The sequence below is a fragment of the Pistacia vera genome, unplaced genomic scaffold (genome assembly GCF_008641045.1).
Source record: "Pistacia vera cultivar Batoury unplaced genomic scaffold, PisVer_v2 Contig557, whole genome shotgun sequence".
In the NCBI taxonomy this organism is placed as follows: domain Eukaryota; kingdom Viridiplantae; phylum Streptophyta; class Magnoliopsida; order Sapindales; family Anacardiaceae; genus Pistacia; species Pistacia vera.
The window spans coordinates 344,803-369,414 of NW_022196398.1; the positions used below are offsets into that span (position 1 = coordinate 344,803).

The window sequence follows — 24,612 nt, forward strand, 5'->3', positions numbered from 1 at the left end:
GGTTGAAGGGTTTGAGATGTGGGGTTATTTGACTTTTTAATTTCAAATTATGGTAAAGACTAGTTTAGCCTTTTAACTGTTAAAAATAAAGGATGTTATTTTAAGGGTGAAAATCTGGAATAAATGAAATAAGGGATATTAACCTTTGAATTTTGCTAATCCTAGGGTGGGAACATGTCGTTTACTCTTGCTTTTAAAATATTAATTATGTAACATAAATTGACTTCTGCTAAAATAATACTCCCTCCCTCCGTTTCCAAATAAATTTCATTTTAAACTTGTTACTTTTTTTCCAAAATAAATGTCGTTTGACCAAAAAGTTGAGCAACCTTCTCTCTCTTTCTCGTTTTATGACCCTTGTCTCCTCTCTTTTTCTTTTTCTCTGGTCCCTCGTCTCTCCTCTCTCTCTCTCTGGCCTTCATCTCCTCTCTCTCTCTCTCTCTCTGGCCCCTCACCTCCTCTCTCTCTTTCTCTTTCAAACGTCATTTAACTCTTCACAATTCTCTCTAGTTTCAGATTTGGGACACTACTGGTCAAGAGAGGTTCAAAGCTATTACTTCTGCTTACTATAGAGGTGTTGTTGCTGCACTCGCTGTTTATGACATTACCAAAAGAAGTAGCTTTGATAGCATTAACGCTGGCTTGAAGAGCTCACTAGTAAGTAGCTTTGATAGCATTTAATTGTCTTGCCTCAACTATTTTGTGCTTTGTTTGTTTGTGAAGTAAAATGTGTGCAGGAAAGAAAAAATGTTATGGTTGACTATGTTTGATGTTGTTGCTTTATTGTGTTCTAGAAATTGGTTGCCAAACAGAAAGTTAGTTTCTTTTGGAATAAGCCTTAACCTTAATTAGCTTGTCAATTTTTGGCTCTTATCGCTGCTGCCTAGTTTTCCAGGTGGAAATTGAGGTTCTGTAAAATTGAACTTTGTTTAGATGCATATTTATAACAATGGGTATTATTATGATTGAACTTTGTATTTCTAGTTATGATTCTAAAAAAAGAAATACCAATGTTAAGATCTTAGCCATGAAGTTTTTCCACAAATTGTGCATTTAGTAAATCCAAGATTCGGATATTTAAACTAAAAGAATATGGTTAAAAAATGTAGAGAGTGAATTTTATTAGTTGTAAATCATTACTTTTGTAATATTATTTGAAATGAATTGAAGAGCCTGTAATCACTTGTTGGTGTTGTTCTGGCTTAGCTTCAATAGACAATCTAATTTTGCAAATGTTACTAAGTTGCCTCTTGCATCAAAGGTTTCTAAACTTGAGTTTCAATATTTTGTTTTTTTAAGTTACCCTTCTAAATCTGAGCAGATAGATCATCCCACCACAGCAAATAGAGACCAGGCTGTAAATGCAATGGAAATTATGAGTCATAAACTTTAGAATGAAGTATTAGAACAAATGAGGATATGGGTGCCTTTATCATGTAAGTGGCTTTTTTGTGTTTATTTAAGGTGCGTTTGGTTCAAGGAATGTTGGATTACTAAGAATTTTATATTAATGAAAAGCTAGATTACCTTGAAAATTATTGAGAATCTTTAAAAAAATGTCTTTGATTAGTTGAAATAAATTGGTGGGTAAGTTATTCATATTACTAAATTGCCCTCATTTTTAAATATTAATATAATGTTATTTTTATTATTAATTTTTGAATAATTTCTTTTAACATTTTAGATTTAGCTAAAACACCCCAGCTTATATAAAACTTTAATTTATAACAAAATCACCCCCACCCACCCCAAGCTACTATCGGCCGCCAGCCACCACCTTTGGAAGTTGTCGAAAGTTGTTGAAAATCGCCAGGAGTCTCCGATATGGCCCAAACAGCCAGATGGCCGTAGATCTAACCAGAAATGGCCAGATCTAGTTTGGCCATTTCCGACCAAATCGATGGATCTGGCCGTACGGCCATCAATATGGTCGAAAACATATCGGAGCCTCCCGGTGACTATCAGCGACGGCCAATGGTGGTTGGCTAGCTACCAGTAGTGGGCTGTAATTTGTTTTAAATATAAGGGCATTATTGTCCAAAAACTTAATTAAACAAGGGTAAAATTGTAATGGTGGATTAATATAAATTGATTTTAAAATAAGGGCATTATTGTCCAAAAAATTTATTAATAAGAGATAAAATTGTAACTAAAATAAGATAACCAAGTAATCTTCCAATACCTAAGAAAATGAAGGTAATTAGATTATCTCTAATATTACTAACAGTAACTACTATTGGTATTGGAAGATTATAGGAATGTTATATTACTTGATAACCAAATATGGTAATCAAGTAATATAAGATGACATTACCTTAATAATCTCATATAACCCCCAACTAAATACCTTCTTAAGGTTATTATTCTTAAAATTGATTATGGTACATTAATTGTTGTATGACTCATTTGACTTTTCAATTTATGAATGTTTAGATTTTGAAGATAATCATAACATCAACAATGAGGCCAAATTAATTGACATTGAAGGCAATACAAGCATTCCAAATCATCTGGAATGGTGGATGTCAATAGTGGAGGTTTTATTTATTTATTATTATTTTTATAGTGGATGTCAATACACTTTATTTTCTTTCGTCAATTCAGTTAATTATTTACAATATTTTCTCTTATACAGTATATGTTGCAAAAAACAATGTAGAAGGTGCATCAAAATTGATTGTCGAAATTGAAATTTCTGGAGTTTGGAATAACCAGGAAAAATCAGCAATGGGCGTTGTAATGCATGATACATGCATTGGAAATTTGACTTTACTAGAAGAGAATGTGTCAGGTTCTAACACACTACATGCAGAATATCTTACCTTATATCATGGACTGTATGTAGCTCGTGAAAATGGTGTTAAAGAAGTCCAATGTTTGTCTTACTCTCAAGAGCTAATTGACAGCTTTAATAGGAATGATGAACAAAAATGTGTATTGGGTGATTTGCTTGATTCCTTTACATATGACGAAGTTTGTAAAGTGCCTGTTAGTGTGGATTTGTTCGCTGTTGTTATGGTGTAATCTCTCACTAGGCAAATATTCACTGAGTATCTTATAGAGAGAATCCAGAGAATTACTAGCTTAAAAAGGGTGTTCGTCTAAAATTTTTATCTTTAATCCAGTTGTAAAATATTATTACACAATGACTATTTCTCACATATATAAAAATAATAAGAATTATTTTCTAATGAATTGGAAAGCGTGAAGATGTTTTCTAAATATTATTACTATCAAAAATACATATACAAATCCACATTAATTCCTTCATTGAGACAGTGTGTGCAATCATTTCACTAGCTTGATGTCTCCCGACCGCTACAATCTAATACCTGCAAAAATAAAGAAAGCAACGGGGTGAGCTATAAACGCTCAATAAGTAAATCAAATCTAACTATGCTCTTACTCTGTTGTCCCCGTTTTCGCTATACTGCTTCTAAATTTCTGCTTGCTTTCTCCCTTTATTCTTAGGCATACTATTTAGCGGTCTTCTATTTTTTCTCAAATCTTTCTAAATCTTTTTGGTGCTGTGCTATTTTTTATCATTTTATTTCTCTCTCTGCTAGATTACATCTTTCTATTTCCTTCTCTACTCAACCAATCGCTAAGTTTCCTTGCTTTTTGTCATGTTTCTAATTTTTATTCTTTGCTAGCATGTATCTAATTTCTGTTCTTTTCTTGTATATTTCTAATTTCTTTTTCTATTCTTGTAGACTTCTATTTTCTTTTCTTCTCCATTTTAATGTGCTTCTATTTTCTTTTCTTGGCTAAACAGACAAGCAATGGTAAAATAAACTCTATAATCTATGCATAAATGCATAAAATGCAATGCACATAAAATGTCTGATGCATATGCAAATAATCATGTTTGTATTCTTTCTGAAAATTCTTTTATAATTCTTTCTAAAATTCTTTTTGTTTTCTATTTTTCTTTCTTATTCTCTTTTTGTATTCTGTTCTGGTTTGCCGATCGGACTAGGCTGAGGCATGGATTTGGAACCCTAGTCGTGTGAGTGTATTATGAAATTTTTTCTGGGTACAGTCCTCATCCACATGCACTTCTAGCAGATTGTACAATTCTGTTTTCTATTCTGAGGCCGCTCACTAATGGCGGTGTGCATGTGGGAAACTTTTGCATCTCTATCGCCATTAACTAACTCAGCGAATGCTCACAGGCTCCCCATCACAACAGCCCTCTAAAAACATGCTCTGTAAATTTGAAAAATAACTAGCTAAACATTTTCCAATAATTTTAAAATTTCTTAAATACATGCTATGCTATGTCATGTATTTATATGATGCCTATGCATGATCCCAAAATACGTGTCTAACTCTGGCATGTATTCTATTAATTCTAAGGCTTTTATTTCTATACTTTTCTGGAAAGCCCAAAGTTCTATTCTATTAACACGCTTAACTTAAACATTTTCTATTTTATTATTTATTTCTAAATTCTATGTATCGTGTGTACGTACGCGATTATATAATTTCCACATAATTCTGTAATTCTTCAATTCTATCATGTTATGTAAAATGTACACATACACAATTATATTATCTCTCACAAATTCTACCCTTCTATAATTCTATTAGTGAGATATTAAAACGACACAATTCAACTAGGGAATGAATTCTACATTTTAGGCAATCTAATTTCTTCTATAAAAATCTAAGCCACAACTTAGGTATTAAGTCTACTAACATGCCCAATTATGCTACTAGATTTTCTCAAATTTATATATATATCACATAACCATGTCATTAAACTACTCTTTAATATTTTCTAATGTTACAAACATGTCTTGTACAACCTTCTAAATACAAATTTTAATGCCATAAATTTGCATTCTCTTAAGATGACCATCAACTTCAATTGTTATACATGCCCTTATTTCTTCTTTTCTTTTGGCTACATTCTATACATTAATCTATATTACCATATTAATAATTGTAAATACAATCTAACATATGGCACAACATATATACTTTGGCTAAATTCTAATTTCTTTCTAACATTCTTAACTAAATTTTTGGCCAATACAAAATATTCTCAAGATCTTCTAGCACAATTCTATAGCCTGTAATATATAATAAGACATGAAAATTATACTTATACCAATCAATTTCTAAAACGGTCATGTATTTAATACATAAACCAAACTTCTATTTCTTTGATGTTTCTTTTGATATTTATACTTGGGAAAACTTTTCTATTCTTTATACAATAAAATCACTTATTACATATTGTTTATAACTAATCTCAAAACAAGAAATAACAATCTATTCATTTGGCCAAGCCATTCTTTGGATAATCTTTCTAATTTTAAGCATACAAGCTTGACAACTTATTGTGGCATATTGTAATATTATAATATAATCACCTATCTTTTACTATCATCAACACTACACTATTGCAACAATTTAATGTACAATTCTTGCCATCACTTTTCTAAAGTTATAAGTTTCAAAACTCATAATTCAATGACTAAATAAAATATGCCACTCAAACTAATGCTAAAAGTTCAAGCAACTGGAACCATGCACTAACATAACCAAGTGTTATTCTAAATTTTGGCATAACAAGATGCACTCTTAAACACTTAAACTTATACTTGGTTAAGTTTAATACAACATTTTAACATCAATTCTTTCCGTTCTCAAACAATATTTTCAACGATATTCAACAAATATATGCATTTTTTTTATTTTTTTTTGAATTTTCATCAAACAATTTACATGCCCATACAAGTACCTGGTTGGCCACACTTCCACACCTCTCCAAATACCTCAAAATTGGAACAAAACTCACCAAAAACTCAACTCCTAATCTGGCCGAAATCATCATTCCAACACTCCATCCATACTTCTTCCATATTTCATCTATAATTCGCCAAATCATCACATACAAATGAACTACTCTTCATGGCTGAAATTTTACACATCATTCAAGCATTTAATTGGCCAACAATTCTCACCATACATCATATACAACCATACAATAATCAACAATTACAATTATGGCTCAAAACAAGGCTTAAGTTTGATTCATTTACCCTTTTTCTTGCAAGAATCCTTTTCTTTCTTCCTTTGCTCACTTTCTCCATTGATTCATGCTAAAACACATAAATTCATGAGAACTCATACTTATAAAACACAAATCACAAACTTTTGCTAAAATTCTTACCTTAGAAAGCCATAAAATGAACATATATTCACTTGGGCATGAATTCTCATGTAATTCTTTTGGAAGACTTTGAAGAAATGGAGGAGAAACGGGGGAAGAAGGTGGCTGGCGTTTTGGTGTGCAAATGGTTAGGGTTTTGTCAACTGAAGTCCTATAATTAAATAAATATATATTTCCATTTTGCCCTCGCACTTTTATGATAATTTCAATTATGTCATACGTGCATTTACCGATATACCCTTACTTTCAATGGATTTAATACATGTTCTTGGTCTTTTGCACTTCCCATCATAAACTCTAATTATGAGTGAAAAGACTATTTTACCCTTATTCTTTAATTTCTTCATATTACTTTACAAACACGTATTTATCTCGGTATCACATCACATATATTGTCCATAACCTTTCTACCACTCTATTCTCATGGCTAGGACACTTAATATATTATATTTATCATACTCACTTTTCACTTGAACATGTGATTCTAAGTGAAATGACCATTTTGACCCTATTGAAACTTTTATGGAATTTCACTATAAAACTAGTTAAATATATTCACTACGACTATAAAATAATCCCTACCATATTTTTGAATGTGGGTATTACATATGGTTCGTGTGGCCTCCACAACATGATCGGGTCTTGTACTCCTTGGTGCGAGTGATCGTTGGGTGTTTCAGGTGTTTATGTTGCAGATTTTTTTGAAGTTGCTTGATGGTTTTCTTGAGCTGGATGAAGGCTGGAAATATTAGAAGGGCAAGAGTTTTTTATACTATTGTATATGTGGTTTGGGTCATGTTTGTGGGAGGTTTAGATGTTGTTAGAGTTTTAAGATGGTGTGGTTACCATCATTTTTCATTTGTGAGCCTAGTTGATACAGTATGATGTGCAATTCAATCTTATCACTTGTTTCCAGAATACGTTTCAATAGCATGATTAAATTTCCAATTCAGTCTATGCTTAGGGACTTAGTTTTTGATCCAGTTTTCTTTAAAGCATTTTTTACAATTTGGTAATGGTACTGACTACATCAGGTTCCAATAACCGATGATCCCTTTTCCAGCTTTTAAGATCAATGGTTGTTCAAATGATAATTTAAGGTCTAATTTCTCATTACTCTTTCATCAATGGAATCTGTATAGAAAAGCGTTATGGATAAAGAAAGCATAGTATTAGAAATGGGAATCTCCACTATGCAGTCTATGGAAAATAGAACAAGTTCTTTTTTTGCTTGTTAGGGTAGAATTTTTTTACAGCAAAAAACACAGAAATCAAAATGAAAGACAAACTACTCCTAAAACACAATATCTTATTAGAACTCATATGAACATCATAGACAAAACAAAATAATCTACAATACCAAATAGGTCAATTGTAACACTTATAATCCAATTGAGTAAATTATTATCTTGATCACTCATTGACATTGAGCAATTGCTTCTTCAGTAAACTCGGGGTCGACCTTTAACTGTTTGGGAAGGCAATTTTGTCCCTCCAACCTATGTTTTTTCATGTGCGGAACCTTATATTTGTTTAAACCTCCGGCTTTCAAAATTGAAATCATACATGACTGTAAAGTTAAAAACGTATGATTCAATTTTGTTGGCAAGTATTCATCAAATGATATATGAACAGCCTTTATGATCGCATCTACAGAGTTGGGTGCCTTTTGGTATTGTAGTGCCTGTATCACATTAAAAAAAACCAAGGTCTAGAACATTCATATTGGGAGAATTCAAAGGCTGAGAAATCAAACGTATGTCGAAGCCATCCTTAGTAGCATTTTTTTGAAAATACTCATCATCTAAACCAATATAAGGTTTTGCATTGTCTTGTTGGATAAATATTAGACTTCTTGCATCAATTCTTGGCCACTTATCTCGGATAGCCGGTAAGAGTTTCTCAACTATGTAAGATTGATAGGCATGACAATGGGGCAAGGCGGGGCGGGGATCTCGTTCACCGTACCCATCCCGACCCTTGAAATCATTCCCCACCCCCGCCTCATCCCCGTTACGGGGATGACAGGAATTCCCCTTCCCCGTCCCAAAGGGGAATGTTGGAGGCTCGTCCCCGCCCCGTTAATTTTATATAAACATAAATTAATTTGAGCATTACCAAACACAATAGTTAATTTTCGTCCACATGACAAACACTTAAATTAATCGTTTAAACATAATTAATTATACATAAATATGGGTCAGGGTTTGTTCTTGTTCAATTGTTTAGGGTGAGGAAAATTAGGAAAATATGGGTTTATATAGGTAGGATAATTGTGTAATTAGGTGAAATATAGGAATATTAGTGAAAAGTAAATATATATATATACATTTTTTTAATTTTATATATTATAAATTAATTTGAGCATTACCAAACACAATAGTTAATTCTCGTCCACATGACAAACACTTAAATTAATCGTTTAAACATAGTTAATTATACATAAATATGGGTCAGAGTTTGTTCTTGTTCAATTGTTTAGGGTGAGGGAAATTAGGAAAATATGGGTTTATATAGGTAGGATAATTGTGTAATTAGGTGAAATATAGGAATATTAGTGAAAAGTAAATATATATATATACATTTTTTTAATTTTATATATTATATACGGGGCGGGCCGGGGGAAAGGCATCACCTACCCCTGCCCCATCCCCGAGGACGGGGATTAAAACACCCCCCGCCCCTATCCCCAAAAAACCGGGGCTTCCCCGCCCCATATAGGGCGGGGCAGGACGGGTCCCCGAAATCCCGAGGAACATTGCCATGCCTAAAGATTGATAAATTTCTTTATTGATATAATTGATTGTTTTAGTCTCCATGGTTCCTACAAAACGATTTTACTACTCCTCCTTCTAGGCTCTTTATTTATGAAGGGAAATATCCCGATTTTCCAGAAAATAAGTCATTCTTTGATTCATCAAACCTTGGGCGTGTCACTGGAGCCATAAACATGACTTTAGTAATAAAAGTCTTACTCATACATATGTGTAAAGGCTCGTCTTTGTCAGGAAGGAGGTAATACTTCTTTGACTGCTTTATCATGTAGAACCACTTCTCATCAACATGAATAATATTTTCGATGGTTACAAACCTCAAACAACTGGGGTTGTTGCCTTGTTCAATCATTGATAAACAAAAGCGTATTATGGATTTCATGTTTTCCACATTTTAATATATGTTTTATAGCATTTGAATGATGACGCATGGAGCCCTTTTTTACAACCTAAATAACGTTGTCACTTACAAATTTGGGGCAGTAGATAAAGACCTAAGTGTCGTCCTTCTTTGCATTGGAATATGTCAAAATTGATTGACGTCAATATGAAGATGCTTGAGCCTGCAATTGAGTGGCTTTTGCTAGACACATTAGTGTTAAAATCTAATACTTCATTTTCTTTTCCCCATTGTCAAATGAGTTGGACTGTATGCATACTAACTGAAAATAATTGAGCCACCTCAAATGTAGTGTTTTTCTTCAATTGTCCATTGACACTTTGCTTCAACAGAGATTCAAAAATAGCCTGCCTTTATTCATTTGTGATGTTTTTCTAGCTCACATGTGTATTAACTTCCTCAGCTATGTCATCAACTTCATTCGTAGCTTCTAATGCTGGACGAAAATTCTAATCTATTTCCCGAAGCACATATCTTTCATTATGACATCATTTAGCCATGGTGAGTAGTGAAAAGACAGAGATGGAAGAGTAATACACTTTTACATAGGCCAGAAAACCAAAAATTATCCCACCACACTTTGAGAGCGAAGAGTAAATAAGAGATGGAGTAGGAGCAGGGGCGGATCCAACCCCTCTAGGCCTACCCTCATAGTTAACAAAAAAATTAATAATATATAGATCCACAAAAAATTGTTATTAATATATATACCCAAGCTCACCCGTAGGGTTTAAAAAAATAAGAATTATCATATATATATTTAGGCCTACAAAAAACTTGCTATTAATATATATATTTCAAGCCCATATCATATTAAAAATTTAAAAGTCTCTCCAATCTTTTTCTCCACGGCTTTGCCTGCTTTTTATGATTTTATCCCTAAAATTCTTTACTCTCTCATTCTCTTTCTCATGCTATTCGCTCTTAAAACTTTTAAATACTGAAATTGTTGAAGCTTTCACTACTCAAGGTGTCACAATTAGCTTTATTTTCTATTTTATAAGTTTTAAGTATGTGTATTGTTCATTTCAATTTATTTTATTTATTTTAAGTTTTTTTTTTTTTTTTTTGGAGGTTTTTTATTCTAATTTGAGGGAAAGAGACATGGATATTGTAAGTTTATTTTGTGTTTAAAAATAAACCTGCTTTTCCAAATTAAAACCTTAACTATATTTTAAAGGACGCTATTCTTCACCATTTATCCACTACTTTCCTAATTTCAAACGTCACCGTTCAGCTGCTCAAAATTTTTAAATAAATTTGAGTTACTATATATGTTTATACTAAGAAATTCTCCCCCTTTTTTTTTATTAATTTATATTAAAAGTCAAGGTAATTTTAACTTGATTTAAGTTTTGGTTGACTTTAGCTTAGGTTATGTCTGATCAAAGTCAAAATTTATATTATAATATTTGAAAGCTAAAAAAATAATAATAAAAAAATAAAAGAAGGTTTTGGTCCATATATACTCAACACATTTTCTCAAAAATTTACTTCTTATATATTTATTCAAGTAGAAAAGTATTATGTTATTATATTCTTTTTTCTTAAGTTCTTAATATTGTATTATTTTCTTTGCTTAACATTTGATAATTTTTTATAATTTTTATTAATTATTTGGTAAACAACGGTAGAACTACGGAGACTTTCCTGGACCCGTCAATAAGTAGGAGAGATAAAATTTGTTTACATTAAAAAAAAAAAAAAAATTAGTATATTAAAAAGTGTGTAATTGCAAAAATGACATATATTTTGGAAGGGAGGGAGTATCTATAAGCTGTAGATTCTGTTGTCCTTAAAAGTTAAATGCATGCTTTATGTCCAGTCTTAAATACGTCATTGCATACATAAAAAAGTAAACTTGTTACGTTGACATTTTGTCAGTTCTGATTTGATGTGATATGAACAAAAATTACGCTGTTGGGATTTTTCGCACGAAACTCTCGTTGGTTTCGGAAATTGGACCCGTTCTGTTAAAATTTTCTGAAACAAAGTATTATTGATATTTGATCAATAAAGAAGGGTAATTTTGACCTTTCAATTTAATTGAACATTAAAGTTAAATTTTCTTTTCCCCCTCACGTTATTCTTCTTCCTTTCCTTTCTCAACTTCATTAATAGAATATAACTAGAGTAATTCTGAGTTGACATCTGTCTGACAATCTTCTCTCATAGTTTTTAATATAATAATTTGTTATTAGTTAACTCACAAAATAAATCATACTTACTCATTTATAAACTAGCTAATAACGAACTGTCACATCAGAGATTATAAGATTAAATTATGGACTTAATATTACTCAAACATCATTTTTACGTTTAATAGGGTTTTCTTAACAGATTCCGAAACCAATGGGGGTTTTGGTAAATATCCCTTCTAATAGTGCTCATTAATTTAGGTTTTGATAATTAGCATATAAAAACAATTAATAATTAATGCTTATCTCCTTGATTATCCGTTTCATGTATCAGTATGTTAATGAATTTGACACCTTTTGCGATAATTAAGATTTAATGCACTTTGATTTGGTCCAAAAGGCATTTTAATAAACACAAGAAAATAATTTTTATAAATTTGTAATACCTACCACCATCAGAATATCTTTGAGATGTTCGCGTACACACACCGAAACCTTCCTCATATTTGAGTAACACAAGAATTTCATTAAAATCTAGTAATTACATTTACATTTACATGCATAATAATCTAATAATCATTTAGTTTATTTTAATAATTAATTGATAAGATCTTTCTCCGACATTATATACATCACATAAGAAGATTATGCCTTTTTTTGTTAACCAAGAAAGACCCACATCTTTTTCAACTCTACATATACAATTAATTTGACAGTGTACTTTAAAAAGTTTAAAACATTTTTTTAAGTGAATTTGATGGTAGTGCTTTGGAGAAATAACAAATAATTTTTGTGCTTTAATCATGTTAAAGTGTGAACTTATTTTTAGAGAATAAATTTTGTAGCTATAATTTTTTGTAAAACACGTGTGGTTTGAGATGTTCAGTGTTTATTATTCACCAACTCTTTTAATTGCATTAATCATATTGAATTATGGAGAATTGTCGAAACATTAAAAGACAAAAATGTCGCCTTCGTAAATTTTAATGGTCAAATCAATAACTTTTCTGGTTTTTTGGTTTAATTACCATCCGAATATCAAGGATATAGCTGATTACAATAAATTGTATTAATATATTTAGTTGTGGGAAATAAATTAATGTATATGTTATATAATCAATTAAATTATTTTTTTATTAAATATTATTATTTAGACTAATATAACTTTTGCGTTTAAAAACTTAGTAAAAATATTCTCAAAATAAAAATTTAAAAAATCAATGAATGTACCCCCACCAACCCAATCACTATTAGCCATCGGTATCCACCTTTGGCCACCAGCAACCCAATGGTACATGATCGACCGAAAATAGCCTTCGTGTGCCAATCTGACTGTTAACAGTCAAATCTATCTATTTGACTATTTCTGACCAGATTTACGACCATATGACCATTTCAACCATCAATATGGTCGAAAACGATCATATCGGAGACTCTCAACGTCTTCTGGTAGTGGTTGGCCAACTGCTTGCAATGGTGACTGAGTGGAGGTGGTGGTCTACAATATGTTTTAAATATAAATGCATTATTATCAAAAAACTTAATTAAACAGGGATAAAATTATAATAACAGATTAATGTAAATTATTTTAAAAACAAGGGTATTATTTTTCAAAATTTTTATTAATAAGATGTAAAATTGTAACAAAAATAAAATTACTAAGTAATCTTAAAATACTTCAAAAAATGGAGATATATTACCAACGATAATTATTATTGGTTTTCAAAGATTATCAAAATTTTATATTACTTGACAAATAAACGTAATGATCAAGTAATATAAGATACATTAATTCAATAATCCAACATTACCTCCAACTAAGCAAGCACACCCTAAATTGATAATTAAAAATCGCAATTTATTTATTTATTCTTCAAGAAATAGATAAAAGAAAATAAAAGAATATTAACACTCGTTCTCTGTTATCCAGGTCACATATATACATATTAATTAATAAAGATTAAATATAATTAATTACTAATGACGATGTACTTTGTTCTAATTATTGAGGTATGAAGACAAGATTGTTCTGAGAAAAACGCAAGGCCGGCACCACATGTAGTAAAATAATATAGAATAATTAATCCACATGGTCATGCCTGAGAGACTTATATTTTGTCCCCACTTCATTACACCAACACTCTAGTAAGGAAAATAATAAAAACATCATAGAGTATGACACTAAAATTGTATACCGAATAACGTAGCTTAATTATAACTATCAATTAATTATAACTTAATATTAATCGACAGTTAAGATTATATTATGTCTTTCAATACATAAATTCAATATACTATTCTCGGTGTCTATAGCATTACTCCTCCAATAATGGAAATATAGCAGTAACACCGCTTGTAAAATTAAATAATACTTTACACAAATTCTAGCGACCTTTTTTTTTTTTCAATAACATCAAAAATCTTATAAATAAGTACTAAATTTATTGACCTTCTCCACATCTTACCTAACTATATATCACCTTCCCTGTATTGGAAATTGAGTAATACTAGGTCTATAATTTTCTCTCATAATTCGTGATAGTCTATCATTGGTCAGCTCGTAAAATAGGTCTCATCAGTCCATTTGCGAAATAACCAATGATGTATTGTCATGTTAGAGGTTGTGGGAGAAAGTTGTAAACCTAATATTACTTATTAGAAATAATAAGAAACTTCCAAGATGGATCCAGAATAAATAACTAATAACTAATAATTAAATTTTTAATGATTTATTATGAAATTTAATATTTATCCACTCTTTTATAAATAAATTATTAAAATTTATTGAAGAAATATAGAGATTAAAAAACATGTTTAAGATTTAAAATTTGCATCAAAAAATTAAATTACATCACCTTATCATATTTCACAAAAGCAAGCAGAAAATACTAATACTAGAACGAATATCCTTTAATTTCTTATATTAAAATACAACAGTCAGTCATATCGAATCTCCACCGTCCACGTATATCGTCAGACACTTCTCCAACAGCTCATCAACACTTTCACTTGCACTTGCCTTGTTCATTCCTTCATTCCTTCATTCATTTTTCTTGTACTCTGTCAAACTCCCACACTCGAAACCGACCAAAATGCAGTACAAGAACCTCGGCCGATCGGGGCTCAAAGTGAGTCAACTCGCCTACGGATCATGGGTGAGCTTCGGCAACCAGCTCGATGTCAAGGAAGCAAAGTCGATCCTGCAGTGTTGCCGGGACCACGGCGTCAACTTTTTCGACAATGCCGAGGTCTACGCCAACGGCCGTGCCGAGGAAATTATGGGACAGGCTATCCGTGAACTGGGTTGGAAGCGTTCTGATATCGTTGTTTCCACCAAGATCTTCTGGGGTGGACCGGGCCCCAACGATAAGGGTCTCTCCAGGAAGCATATTGTTGAGGGCACCAAAGCTTCCTTGAAACGCCTTGATATGGATTATGTCGATGTTATTTATTGTCACAGGTTGAATTTTTTTCTCTTTTGGTTGACTTTTATGAAGAAAGTTTACGTCTTTTTTTTGTGAATTGATTGATTGCGGGTTTGATTTTTGTGTTGATTGCTGGTGATTTGTTGTTTCCTATGGGGGAGGGTGAATGTGGACTAGTTGAATTCTGATTTTTTTCCTCTGCCATTGATTTTTTTTTTTTTTAATGTTTTTTTTTATTTTGCTTGATGGGTTGAGTAATTTTCTGTGGATGAGGGTTTTTGAATAGATTTATTTGATTTACTGTGATAGGCCAGACACATCAACGCCGACTGAAGAAACAGTCAGGGCGATGAATTATGTGATTGATAAGGGATGGGCATTTTACTGGGGGACAAGTGAGTGGTCTGCACAACAGATCACTGAGGCTTGGGGAATAGCGGAGAGGTTGGATTTGGTTGGGCCAATAGTTGAACAACCTGAGTATAATTTGTTGTCCAGGCACAAGGTGAGTGGTTTCTATGCGCGCCCAGAATTATCTATGAATTGAATTCTTGTTATTGGTACAGTTTCTAGTTTTATTAATAATTTGTCTTTACATGACATGAATTGACTTCATTTTGGACGGGTTATGGTAGTTTAGAGATATGGTTTTGTAGCTTTGAGAATATCATTGTTATAGTGTTTGTGGTATGAGAAATCAAATATTGATGTAGACCATAGCTTTTCAACAGTTTCAGAAAATTAAATATGAGAAATCAAATACGACTTTATAGCTAAATTTTGGATTTCATTCAATGTTTTTGATTCTCCTGGATGGTTTTTGTGCTTTTTGTGACATCTGGTTGATTGAATGATTGTAAGTACTATTATCTTATTATCTTTAATTTAATGTATTTCTGTTTTTATTTACTGCTGATACAGGGAGTGTTAGTGTGCCTTTCATGAGTCACCGGCTGCACTAGATTTCCTTTTTAGTCTGCTTTTCTACATTCTTGGGTGAATTGGATGACATTATAGGAAGGATCAATTCTCACTTATTCTTTGATCTACCTTGTATCTGCAAGTTTGATCATTCAAATGCTAATGGCTTATATTAAATATGTTAAGTAAAGTTGTAAAAAAGCATTTGCAGTAATAGCTTACAATGAGATGAATTTAATTTGGCCCCATGTGTGTATGCTTGTGTTTGCCTTATTTTTTTTTTTAAATTAAAAAATGAACTCTGGGCTTTCAATAATGATCTCATCTTGTGTTATTAATGCAGGTTGAATCCGAGTACCTTCCCATCTACAACAACTATGGCATAGGTCTTTCTACATGGAGTCCACTTGCATCTGGGGTGCTCACTGGAAAGTACAATAAGGGAACTATACCACCTGACAGTCGGTTCGCATTGGAAAATTACAAAGTAAGTTAATTGGATTTGGAAGACACTTTGTATGCTATAGCCCAAAGACTCTGCTCTTACTAACATAAAAGTCTTGACTTGTTTAAATTCAAAATTGACTTTTCCATTTTTCTAGTTAGTGGTGTGTTCCTGTGTATTGACCGTTGAAACTTCACACTTCTTGTTGTGTAATTATTTGGATTTCCTTTTTTTGTCATTTGCAAAACTTCTGTGATAATATATAGGTGTAGCTAATTCGTTGCCTGAAAAAGATACTGTCTACTATTGTCTAATAGCATGAATTAAATTGGAAAATTTTTGCTTGATCATCAAGTGAATCTCTGTCATAGATTTTTCATGTGTGCAGCATGTCTGTAGTTTCATGTTTGTGCTAGTATTATTTTTAAAATATTAGAATTGATTAAATGTTTCAATATTTGATCATAAAGCTAATTCAACACATGAAATAATACAGTGCAGTTGAATAACTTGGGAATCTCTAAATATCTCTTGCATCTGATTAGTGTATATCTGTTTTTAACCTCTTCTTTTGTGGTTGAAAAGCTAAAGTGTTGTTTTAAATGCCTTCTAGAATCTCGCAAACCGATCATTGGTTGATGATGTGCTGAAGAAAGTTAACGGGCTGAAGCCAATTGCTGATGAGCTAGGCATATCCTTAGCTCAACTTGGAATTGCATGGTGTGCAACAAATCCTCATGTGTCTTCAGTTATTACTGGTGCCACCAAGGAATCTCAGGTTATTGTTGAACATATAACTTTGAAACATATTTGTGTAACCAAATTTCGGCTGGAGCTGCTACCCCTATTACATGCTTGTTTATAATATGGATTTGATGTGCTGTCTTTGTAAGGTTTAACTGGACTGTGGTCTCTGTTGTTTGTTCTGGATCCTAAATGTTTCCTTCCTCTATGCAGATTCAAGAGAACATGAAAGCCATCAATGCCATTCCATTGTTGACCCCTGCGGTGTTGGAGAAGATTGAGAATGTTGTTCAAAGCAAACCAAAGCGTCCAGATTCATATAGGTAGATGCAGAATATTTATCAGCTCCTTTGTATTACTGGGTGCTTTTTAGGATGCTTCATTGTTTTAGTGTACCTGATGCACGTATGTCTTGTTTTGTTATCACCACGTGCGTCTGATTTTTTAGTTACTCTTTCTCTGCTTTTGACTTTGGAGATTTTCGGATATGATATCTTGAAAGAAAAAAAAAGAAATCATATACTCTATATGGTTTGAACTTTGAACTAATTATTATCACATGGTTGCTTTAGACGTTTAATTTGAATTGTTTTAAGTGATAATTGCCGTTGTCTGTCTTGAATATATTTCTGGGTCAGTCCTTACTGAAGTGAAGGATTCCCTGTAGACCTTTCTCACTTCTGAAAACTGTCATCATCCACACCTTAACAATGAGGCTTGATGAATATGTGATTGTTATAGCATGACCAAAAGTTGAAAAAGTCCACTTTAACATGTTATTACTGTATAAATGATGTTGTAATCTTCTGAAGAATGCAAGTAGAGGTGGGAAAGGTCCTGGCCCAGTCGGTCCTGGGCCCTCAAGGTCCGGGCCCAGTCGGTCTTGGGCCTGGGCCCTCAAGGTTTGGGCCCATTTTCGTCTGTCCTTAAAGGCCCGGGCCTAAATAATCGGGGACTGGTCCGGTCATGGGCCCATAGGACAAATTTTTGGGTAAAATTTTATTTTAATTCTTATATTTATTGTGAATTTCATATTAAATAGGGGGATTTTGGATAATTTACAGGGGCTAAGGAAATTAAGGAGAGGGGTTTGGGCCCAGGCCCTCTCCCTTGGGCCTGGTCTGGTCTTAGGACTGGTTTTTTGGACTGAGCTTTTTGGGTCCGGGCCTAATTCCCACCTTAAGTGCAAGGATAAAACTTCTGAGTTGTGATATGAAAACCAATTTGATCCTTGCATTTGGCCCATCTTACAGTTGGTGATTTTAATTTCTTGATTATGAATTATCATTGGTGGTGAACTAAAGATGTAGGGGTTCTTTTTTCTAATAACTGTACGGTATGACGCCGTACCTAAACGTTTGTCTATTTGTTTTTTAATTTTTTTTCAAAATATCCCCTAATATTATCAAAAGTCCCCCTGAAAAAAACTGAAAACCCAAACTGTACCGTATCATATTTTTTTGTTATGGTTTGGTTATATTACCTACATGGTTTGGTTATATTACTTACATGGTATGGTACAGTTTTGTTTACAATTTATTTTTTAGAGTAATACGTGGTTTGATTCAGCCAAAAAATCAAACTGTGTCGCATTTGTTTATTTTAAGGTCGTACTAAATTCCTGAAACATTATTCTCGCAACTATTCACAAGACAGCAATCGTACTAAATGTCTGAAAGATTATTGGTCACAACTATTCGCAAGCCAGCAATGATTCGGTTTTAATTTGCCCACAATTTAAACTGTTGTAACAGAAACACTGTTAATTCGGTGGCTCAAAGCATCTAAACTGTTGTTATGTTAAAACTTAAAACATGGCACAGAGCTTCTAAGTTATTTGTATGTTCCTCCCATCTTTATCTGATTCACATGAATTGCAATTTTACCAACAATTTCAGTTCCACCTTCGTAACATAATATTGACGTCAATCGTAATGTTTGAAACTGCAGCATTTTTTTAATCGTTTGCCACTGCGGCAAAGCCCACCATTTTTTATTTTTCACAAACGCTTATTTCTCACCCAAATAATGTTTAATGACACGTTTCATCTAATACCTTATACAAATCAAATTTATATTATATTTTCGATTCTACATGTTGCGACCCCATACCACACATCATCTTCTCCGACATCACTCACCAAAACCCATTAAACTTACTTCTGCCGACCCGCCATTGTCAGCAATCAGCAATTAAGGTTTGCGCAACCACCACCTCAAGTCAATTCTGATTAATCATAACCCACAAAATTTAACATTCCACCAAAAGACTCATCAGTCTCCATTCTTCTCAAAAGCCTCAACAGTCTGGACAAAGTTTGTTTTTGTTTGCTGTCGAAATATAATTGGTGATAATAGCTGCTTTAAAAGTTTATAGGTAAGTGTTATAAACCTATTTTGGGTGGGAAAAAGATTAACTCTTTTTCACTAATACATTTTCTGGAAATTAAGAGTTGATAAAGTGGAACATCAAATGCCATTTTTTTATTTCTTGAGCTCATCTTTAGACCATAAATTGAATGAACTTCGGTCAATGATACTTTCGTTACAAGGAGGTTAAAACAAGGACAATTTAAGAATAAAATTAGGGACAGGGCAGATCATCACTTTTTTTTTTTTTTTTTAAACAGAAATTATTATTATTAAGACTTATTATTTATGGGAAGTGATTTTCCCATCCCCACTATTATTAGTAGCCCCCAATTTAAGGATAAAATTGTATTAAAATAAATTTTAAAAAAGAAGCATAAGAAGGAACCAAAAATGGACACAAAACGCAATCGGATCAACAAGTAATTAAAGAAGAAGAAGAAAACACTTATGGGTCTAAGAAGAAGAAAAAGAAGACATATCATAAGGAAGATAAAAAATGTGAAACAAATGAAGCAAAAAACCCTAAAACAATGAAGTGAAAACTCCAAAATATTTGCAGCATGAAGCTTATAATTTGTATAAATTCTATTACGAGCAGGGCGGACCCAACCCTTTTGAGGGTAGGCCTCAAATTTATTTAAAAAAAAAAACAATTTAATCTATGGAAAAGTCTTCTTTAGAACCTCTCTTTATGCTTTGGGATTCTACCTATCTTATTAATTTGACATTTCTATCCTCTCATTTTCTCTTAATTTAGTCCCTATAATATATCACATAAATCACTATTAACTGTGATTTTTAATTCTATGACCTAACCTTAGTACTGTTATTTCATTTGTATTTACCTTTCTGTCTTTCATCCCTCTATCTAATTAATTACTTAACAGATGTCAATTCCCTCTATTAGTAAAAGATTCTATGCAGTAACTTATACCCATTTTTAATAGAAATAAAAGTTAATAATTTATATAATTATAAACTAATAATCTACTTAATAATTATCATTATTTTCCTTGATTTTAATAAATTTTGAATGATTATGTTATACTCTTTTTTTAAATCAATCATTTAACTAATGACAATAACATGACATAATTAAACAAAATAATCAGATTATAATTCAATTCGAGTTATCTATTGAACTTTGATCATGACAATCTAATGTTAAGAGTAAGCATAATTGTTTACTAGTTAATTTTTTAAAGGACTTAATCATATAAAACATTACTTTAAAAGTGCATACAACTCAACTCATTTTTCCATTCGGCCTTCACTTCTTCCCTTCTAATTTCATACACCAATAACATTAAGAGAAAAATTTGAATTGAAAGCAAACTAGGTCAAGATTTAGGGTTTAAGTTTAGGTTTTTTCCTCTCTTCACATTAAAGAGGTTTTTCTACATAAAAATTTTCTTGTGTTTTCTTTGATTTGGATGTTATTTTCAACACATTTACTCAAAGTTTTGCTTCTCATAGAATTATTCAAGTAGAAAAGTATTATGTTATTGTATTCTTTCTTTTCAGTTTCTTGATATTGTATTATTTCCTTTGTTTAAGGTTTAGTGGTTTTTTAAAAGTTTTTACTAGTTTATTGGCAAACAATGGCAAAATTGCGGAGACCCCTCTTGGGTAAAAATCCTAGGTCCACCACTGATTACAAGGTAGAACACAGATTCTGCAAATAAAAAGCAACCTCGCAAACACTTGTACGTACTAATTCTGAGGTCTCTAAATCTCTTTCATTTTTACTTGCACCGTGCCCAGCAGTGGCTTGGCTGATCGCTGACACCAAGTTTTTAATAAGAAATATACATAAATATCCAATTTTCACACAAGTTTAATTATTAACCACGTACAGAAGCATACCTATTGATCTAAGCCAAGGCATTGCTAATCATATGAGCGGATTCGAAAACTGGTGGTGAGTAGAAAGGGTGTGGAAGAAGCCAAAGAGTCTTTGAAATCCTCGTAAATTTACAATTTCATCTTACNACCATTTTTTATTTTTCACTAAACGACTTATTCTCAACCCAAATAATGGTTTAATGATACCTTTTCATCTAAATACCATTATACTAATCAAATTTATATTATATTTTCGATTCTAGCATTGTTGCGACCCCATACCACCATCATTTTCTTCTCCGATCATCACTCACCAAAACCCATTAAACTTACTTCTGCCGACCCAGCCAATTGTCAGCAATCTAGCAATTAAGGTTTGCGCAACCACCACACTCAAGTCAAATTCTGATTAATCATAACCACCAAAATTTAACATTCCACCACCAAAAGACTCATCAGTCTCCATTCTTCAAAAGCCTCAACAGTCTGGACAAAGTTTGTTTTTTGTTTGCTGTCGAAATATAAATTTGGATAATAAAGCTATGCTTTAAAAGTTTATAGGTAAAGTGTTATTAAACCATTATTTGGGTGGGAAAAAGTGATTAACTCTTTTTCACTAATACTAGTTTCTGGAAATTAAGAGTTGATAAAGTGGAAAACATCAAATGCCATTTTTTTATTTCTTGAGCTCATCTTTAGACCATAAATTGAATGAACTTCGGTCAAGTGATACTTTCGTTTACAAGGAGGTTAAAACAAGGACAATTTAAGAATAAAATTAGGGACAGGGCAGATCATCACTTTTTTTTTTTTTTTTTTAAACAGAAATTATTATTATTAAGACTTATTATTTATGGGAAGTGATTTTCCCATCCCCACTATTATTAGTAGCCCCCAATTTAAGGATAAAATTGTATTAAAATAAATTTTAAAAAAGAAGCATAAGAAGGAACCAAAAATGGACACAAAACGCAATCGGATCAACAAGTAATTAAAGAAGAAGAAGAAAACACTTATGGGTCTAAGAAGAAGAAAAAGAAGACATATCATAAGGAAGATAAAAAATGTGAAACAAATGAAGCAAAAAACCCTAAAACAATGAAGTGAAAACTCCAAAATATTTGTAGCATGAAGCTTATAATTTGTATAAATTCTATTACAAGCAGGGGCGGACCCAACCCCTTTGAGTGTAGGCCTCAAATTTATTTTAAAAAAAAAAACAATTTAATCTATGGAAAAGTTTTCTTTAGAATCTCTCTTTATGCTTTGGGATTCTACCTATCTTATTAATTTGGCATTTCTATCCTCTCATTTTCTCTCAATTTAATCCATATAATATATCACATAAATCACTATTAACTGTGATTTTTAATTCTATGACCTAACCTCAGTACTGTCATTTCATTTGTATTTACCTTTATGTCTTTCATCCCTCTACGTAATTAATTACTTAACACGCGTCAATTCTCTCTATTAGTAAAAGATTCTATGCTGTAACTTATACCTATTTTTAATAGAAATAAAAGTTAATAATTTATATAATTATAAACTAATAATCTACTTAATAATTATCATTATTTTCCTTGATTTTAATAAATTTTGAATGATTATGTTATACTCTTTTCATAAATCAATCATCTAACTAATGACAATAACATGACATAATTAAAAAAAATAATCAGATTATAATTCAATTCAAGTTATCCATTGAACTTTGATCATGACAATCTAATGTTAAGAGCAAGCATAATTGTTTACTATTTAATTTTTTAAAGGACTTAATCGTATAAAACATTACTTTAAAAGTGCATACAACTCAACTCATTTTTCCATTCGGCCTTCATTTCTTCCCTTCTAATTTCATACATCAATAACATTAAGGGAAAAATTTGAATTGAAAGCAAATTAAGTCAAGATTTAGGGTTTAAGTTTAGGGTTTTTTCTACTCTTTACATTAAAGAGGTTTTTCTACATAAAAATTTTCTTGTGTTTTCTTTGAATTGGATGTTATTTTCAACACATTTGCTCAAAATTTTGTTTCTCATAGAATTATTCAAGTAGAAAAGTATTATATTATTGTATACTTTCTTTTCAGTTTTTTGATATTGTATTATTTCCTTGGTTTAAGGTTTAGTGGTTTTTTAAAAGTTTTTACTAGTTTATTGGCAAACAATGGCAAATCTGCGGAGGCCCCTCTTGGGTAAAAATCTTAGGTCCGTCACTGATTACAAGGTAGAGCACAGATTCTGCAAATACAAAGCAATCTCACAAACACTTGTACGTACTAATTCTGAGGTCTCTAAATCTCTTTCATTTTTACTTGCACCGTGCCCAGCAGTGGCTTGGCTGATCGCTGACACCAAGTGTTTAATAAGAAATGTACATAAATATCCAATTTTCACACAAGTTTAATTATTAACCACGAACAGAAGCATATCTATTGATCAAAGCCAAGGCATTGCTAATCATATGAGCGGATTCGAAAACTGGTGGTGAGTAGAAAGGGTGTGGAAGAAGCCAAAGAGTCTTTGAAATCCTCGTAAATTTACAATTTCATCTTACAATATTAGATCCTTATTTATAAAAATAAAATAAAATGAGTGGGGTTAAAAAATCGCTTTCCATTATTTATTCTTTTAAATATTAATGGACAAACAAATTCATTTATATTCTAGTCAAACTAGAAATACTAATATTAATCAAATAATAGCAATTATCACAAATTAAACAAGTCTTACTTTAACAAGAATAAAACAAAATTAGACCCTTAATAAAACCAAATATATATGTTTGACTTAATAGACTTGGATCCTCTGTTCATGTAATTTTACTAATATTTAGAGGTTCTACCATGTGACAATTCTATCACCTGGTTAAAATTTATTCATAAAAAAAACATATCGTTTTTGACGTTTATCCAAACATCAAAATTTAATGAACAGATACATATATTAGAAAATCAAATTGATGAAAAAATATAATCACTGATCCAAGCCATTGAATAATAAATGAACCACGTATCAATGGATCTGTTAAAAAAATGCGAAGTTAGATGAGTAGAGAGGATCTCCCTCTTAGTTTAATACCTAAAAAATATAATATATAACATGATTTAAAAAAAGTGTGTTTAAAATTGATGTAAAAACAAAAAAGATTTAGAAAAATAATGATGTAAACATTATTCATGAACACATCCAATATGCTGCATGAATTTGTTAGCAAGAGTTGGAAACAAGATTAAATGAAAATGCAGTTATACGAAAGTAAGCATTCTCCTTTAAGAAATTGCAAGAAGTAGCATTTGATAATCATAAAAAGTAGCACCTTATTCCTGACACTTGTCTCCATGAGGGGGCCTCCATA

At 31.7% G+C, this 24,612-nt stretch overlaps 1 protein-coding gene across 1 annotated transcript; it reads left to right on the forward strand.

Annotated features, from left to right (window-relative positions):
- The first annotated feature begins 14,527 nt into the window (after positions 1-14,527).
- LOC116108218 (probable voltage-gated potassium channel subunit beta) lies at positions 14,528-17,558 on the forward strand. The gene is made up of 5 exons (XM_031394486.1): positions 14,528-14,956; positions 15,231-15,426; positions 16,186-16,329; positions 16,901-17,065; positions 17,245-17,558. Exons 1-5 carry the CDS (start codon positions 14,589-14,591, stop codon positions 17,356-17,358), a joined length of 987 nt encoding a protein of 328 aa, XP_031250346.1. The 5' UTR covers positions 14,528-14,588; the 3' UTR covers positions 17,359-17,558.
- Positions 17,559-24,612: the final 7,054 nt, after the last annotated feature.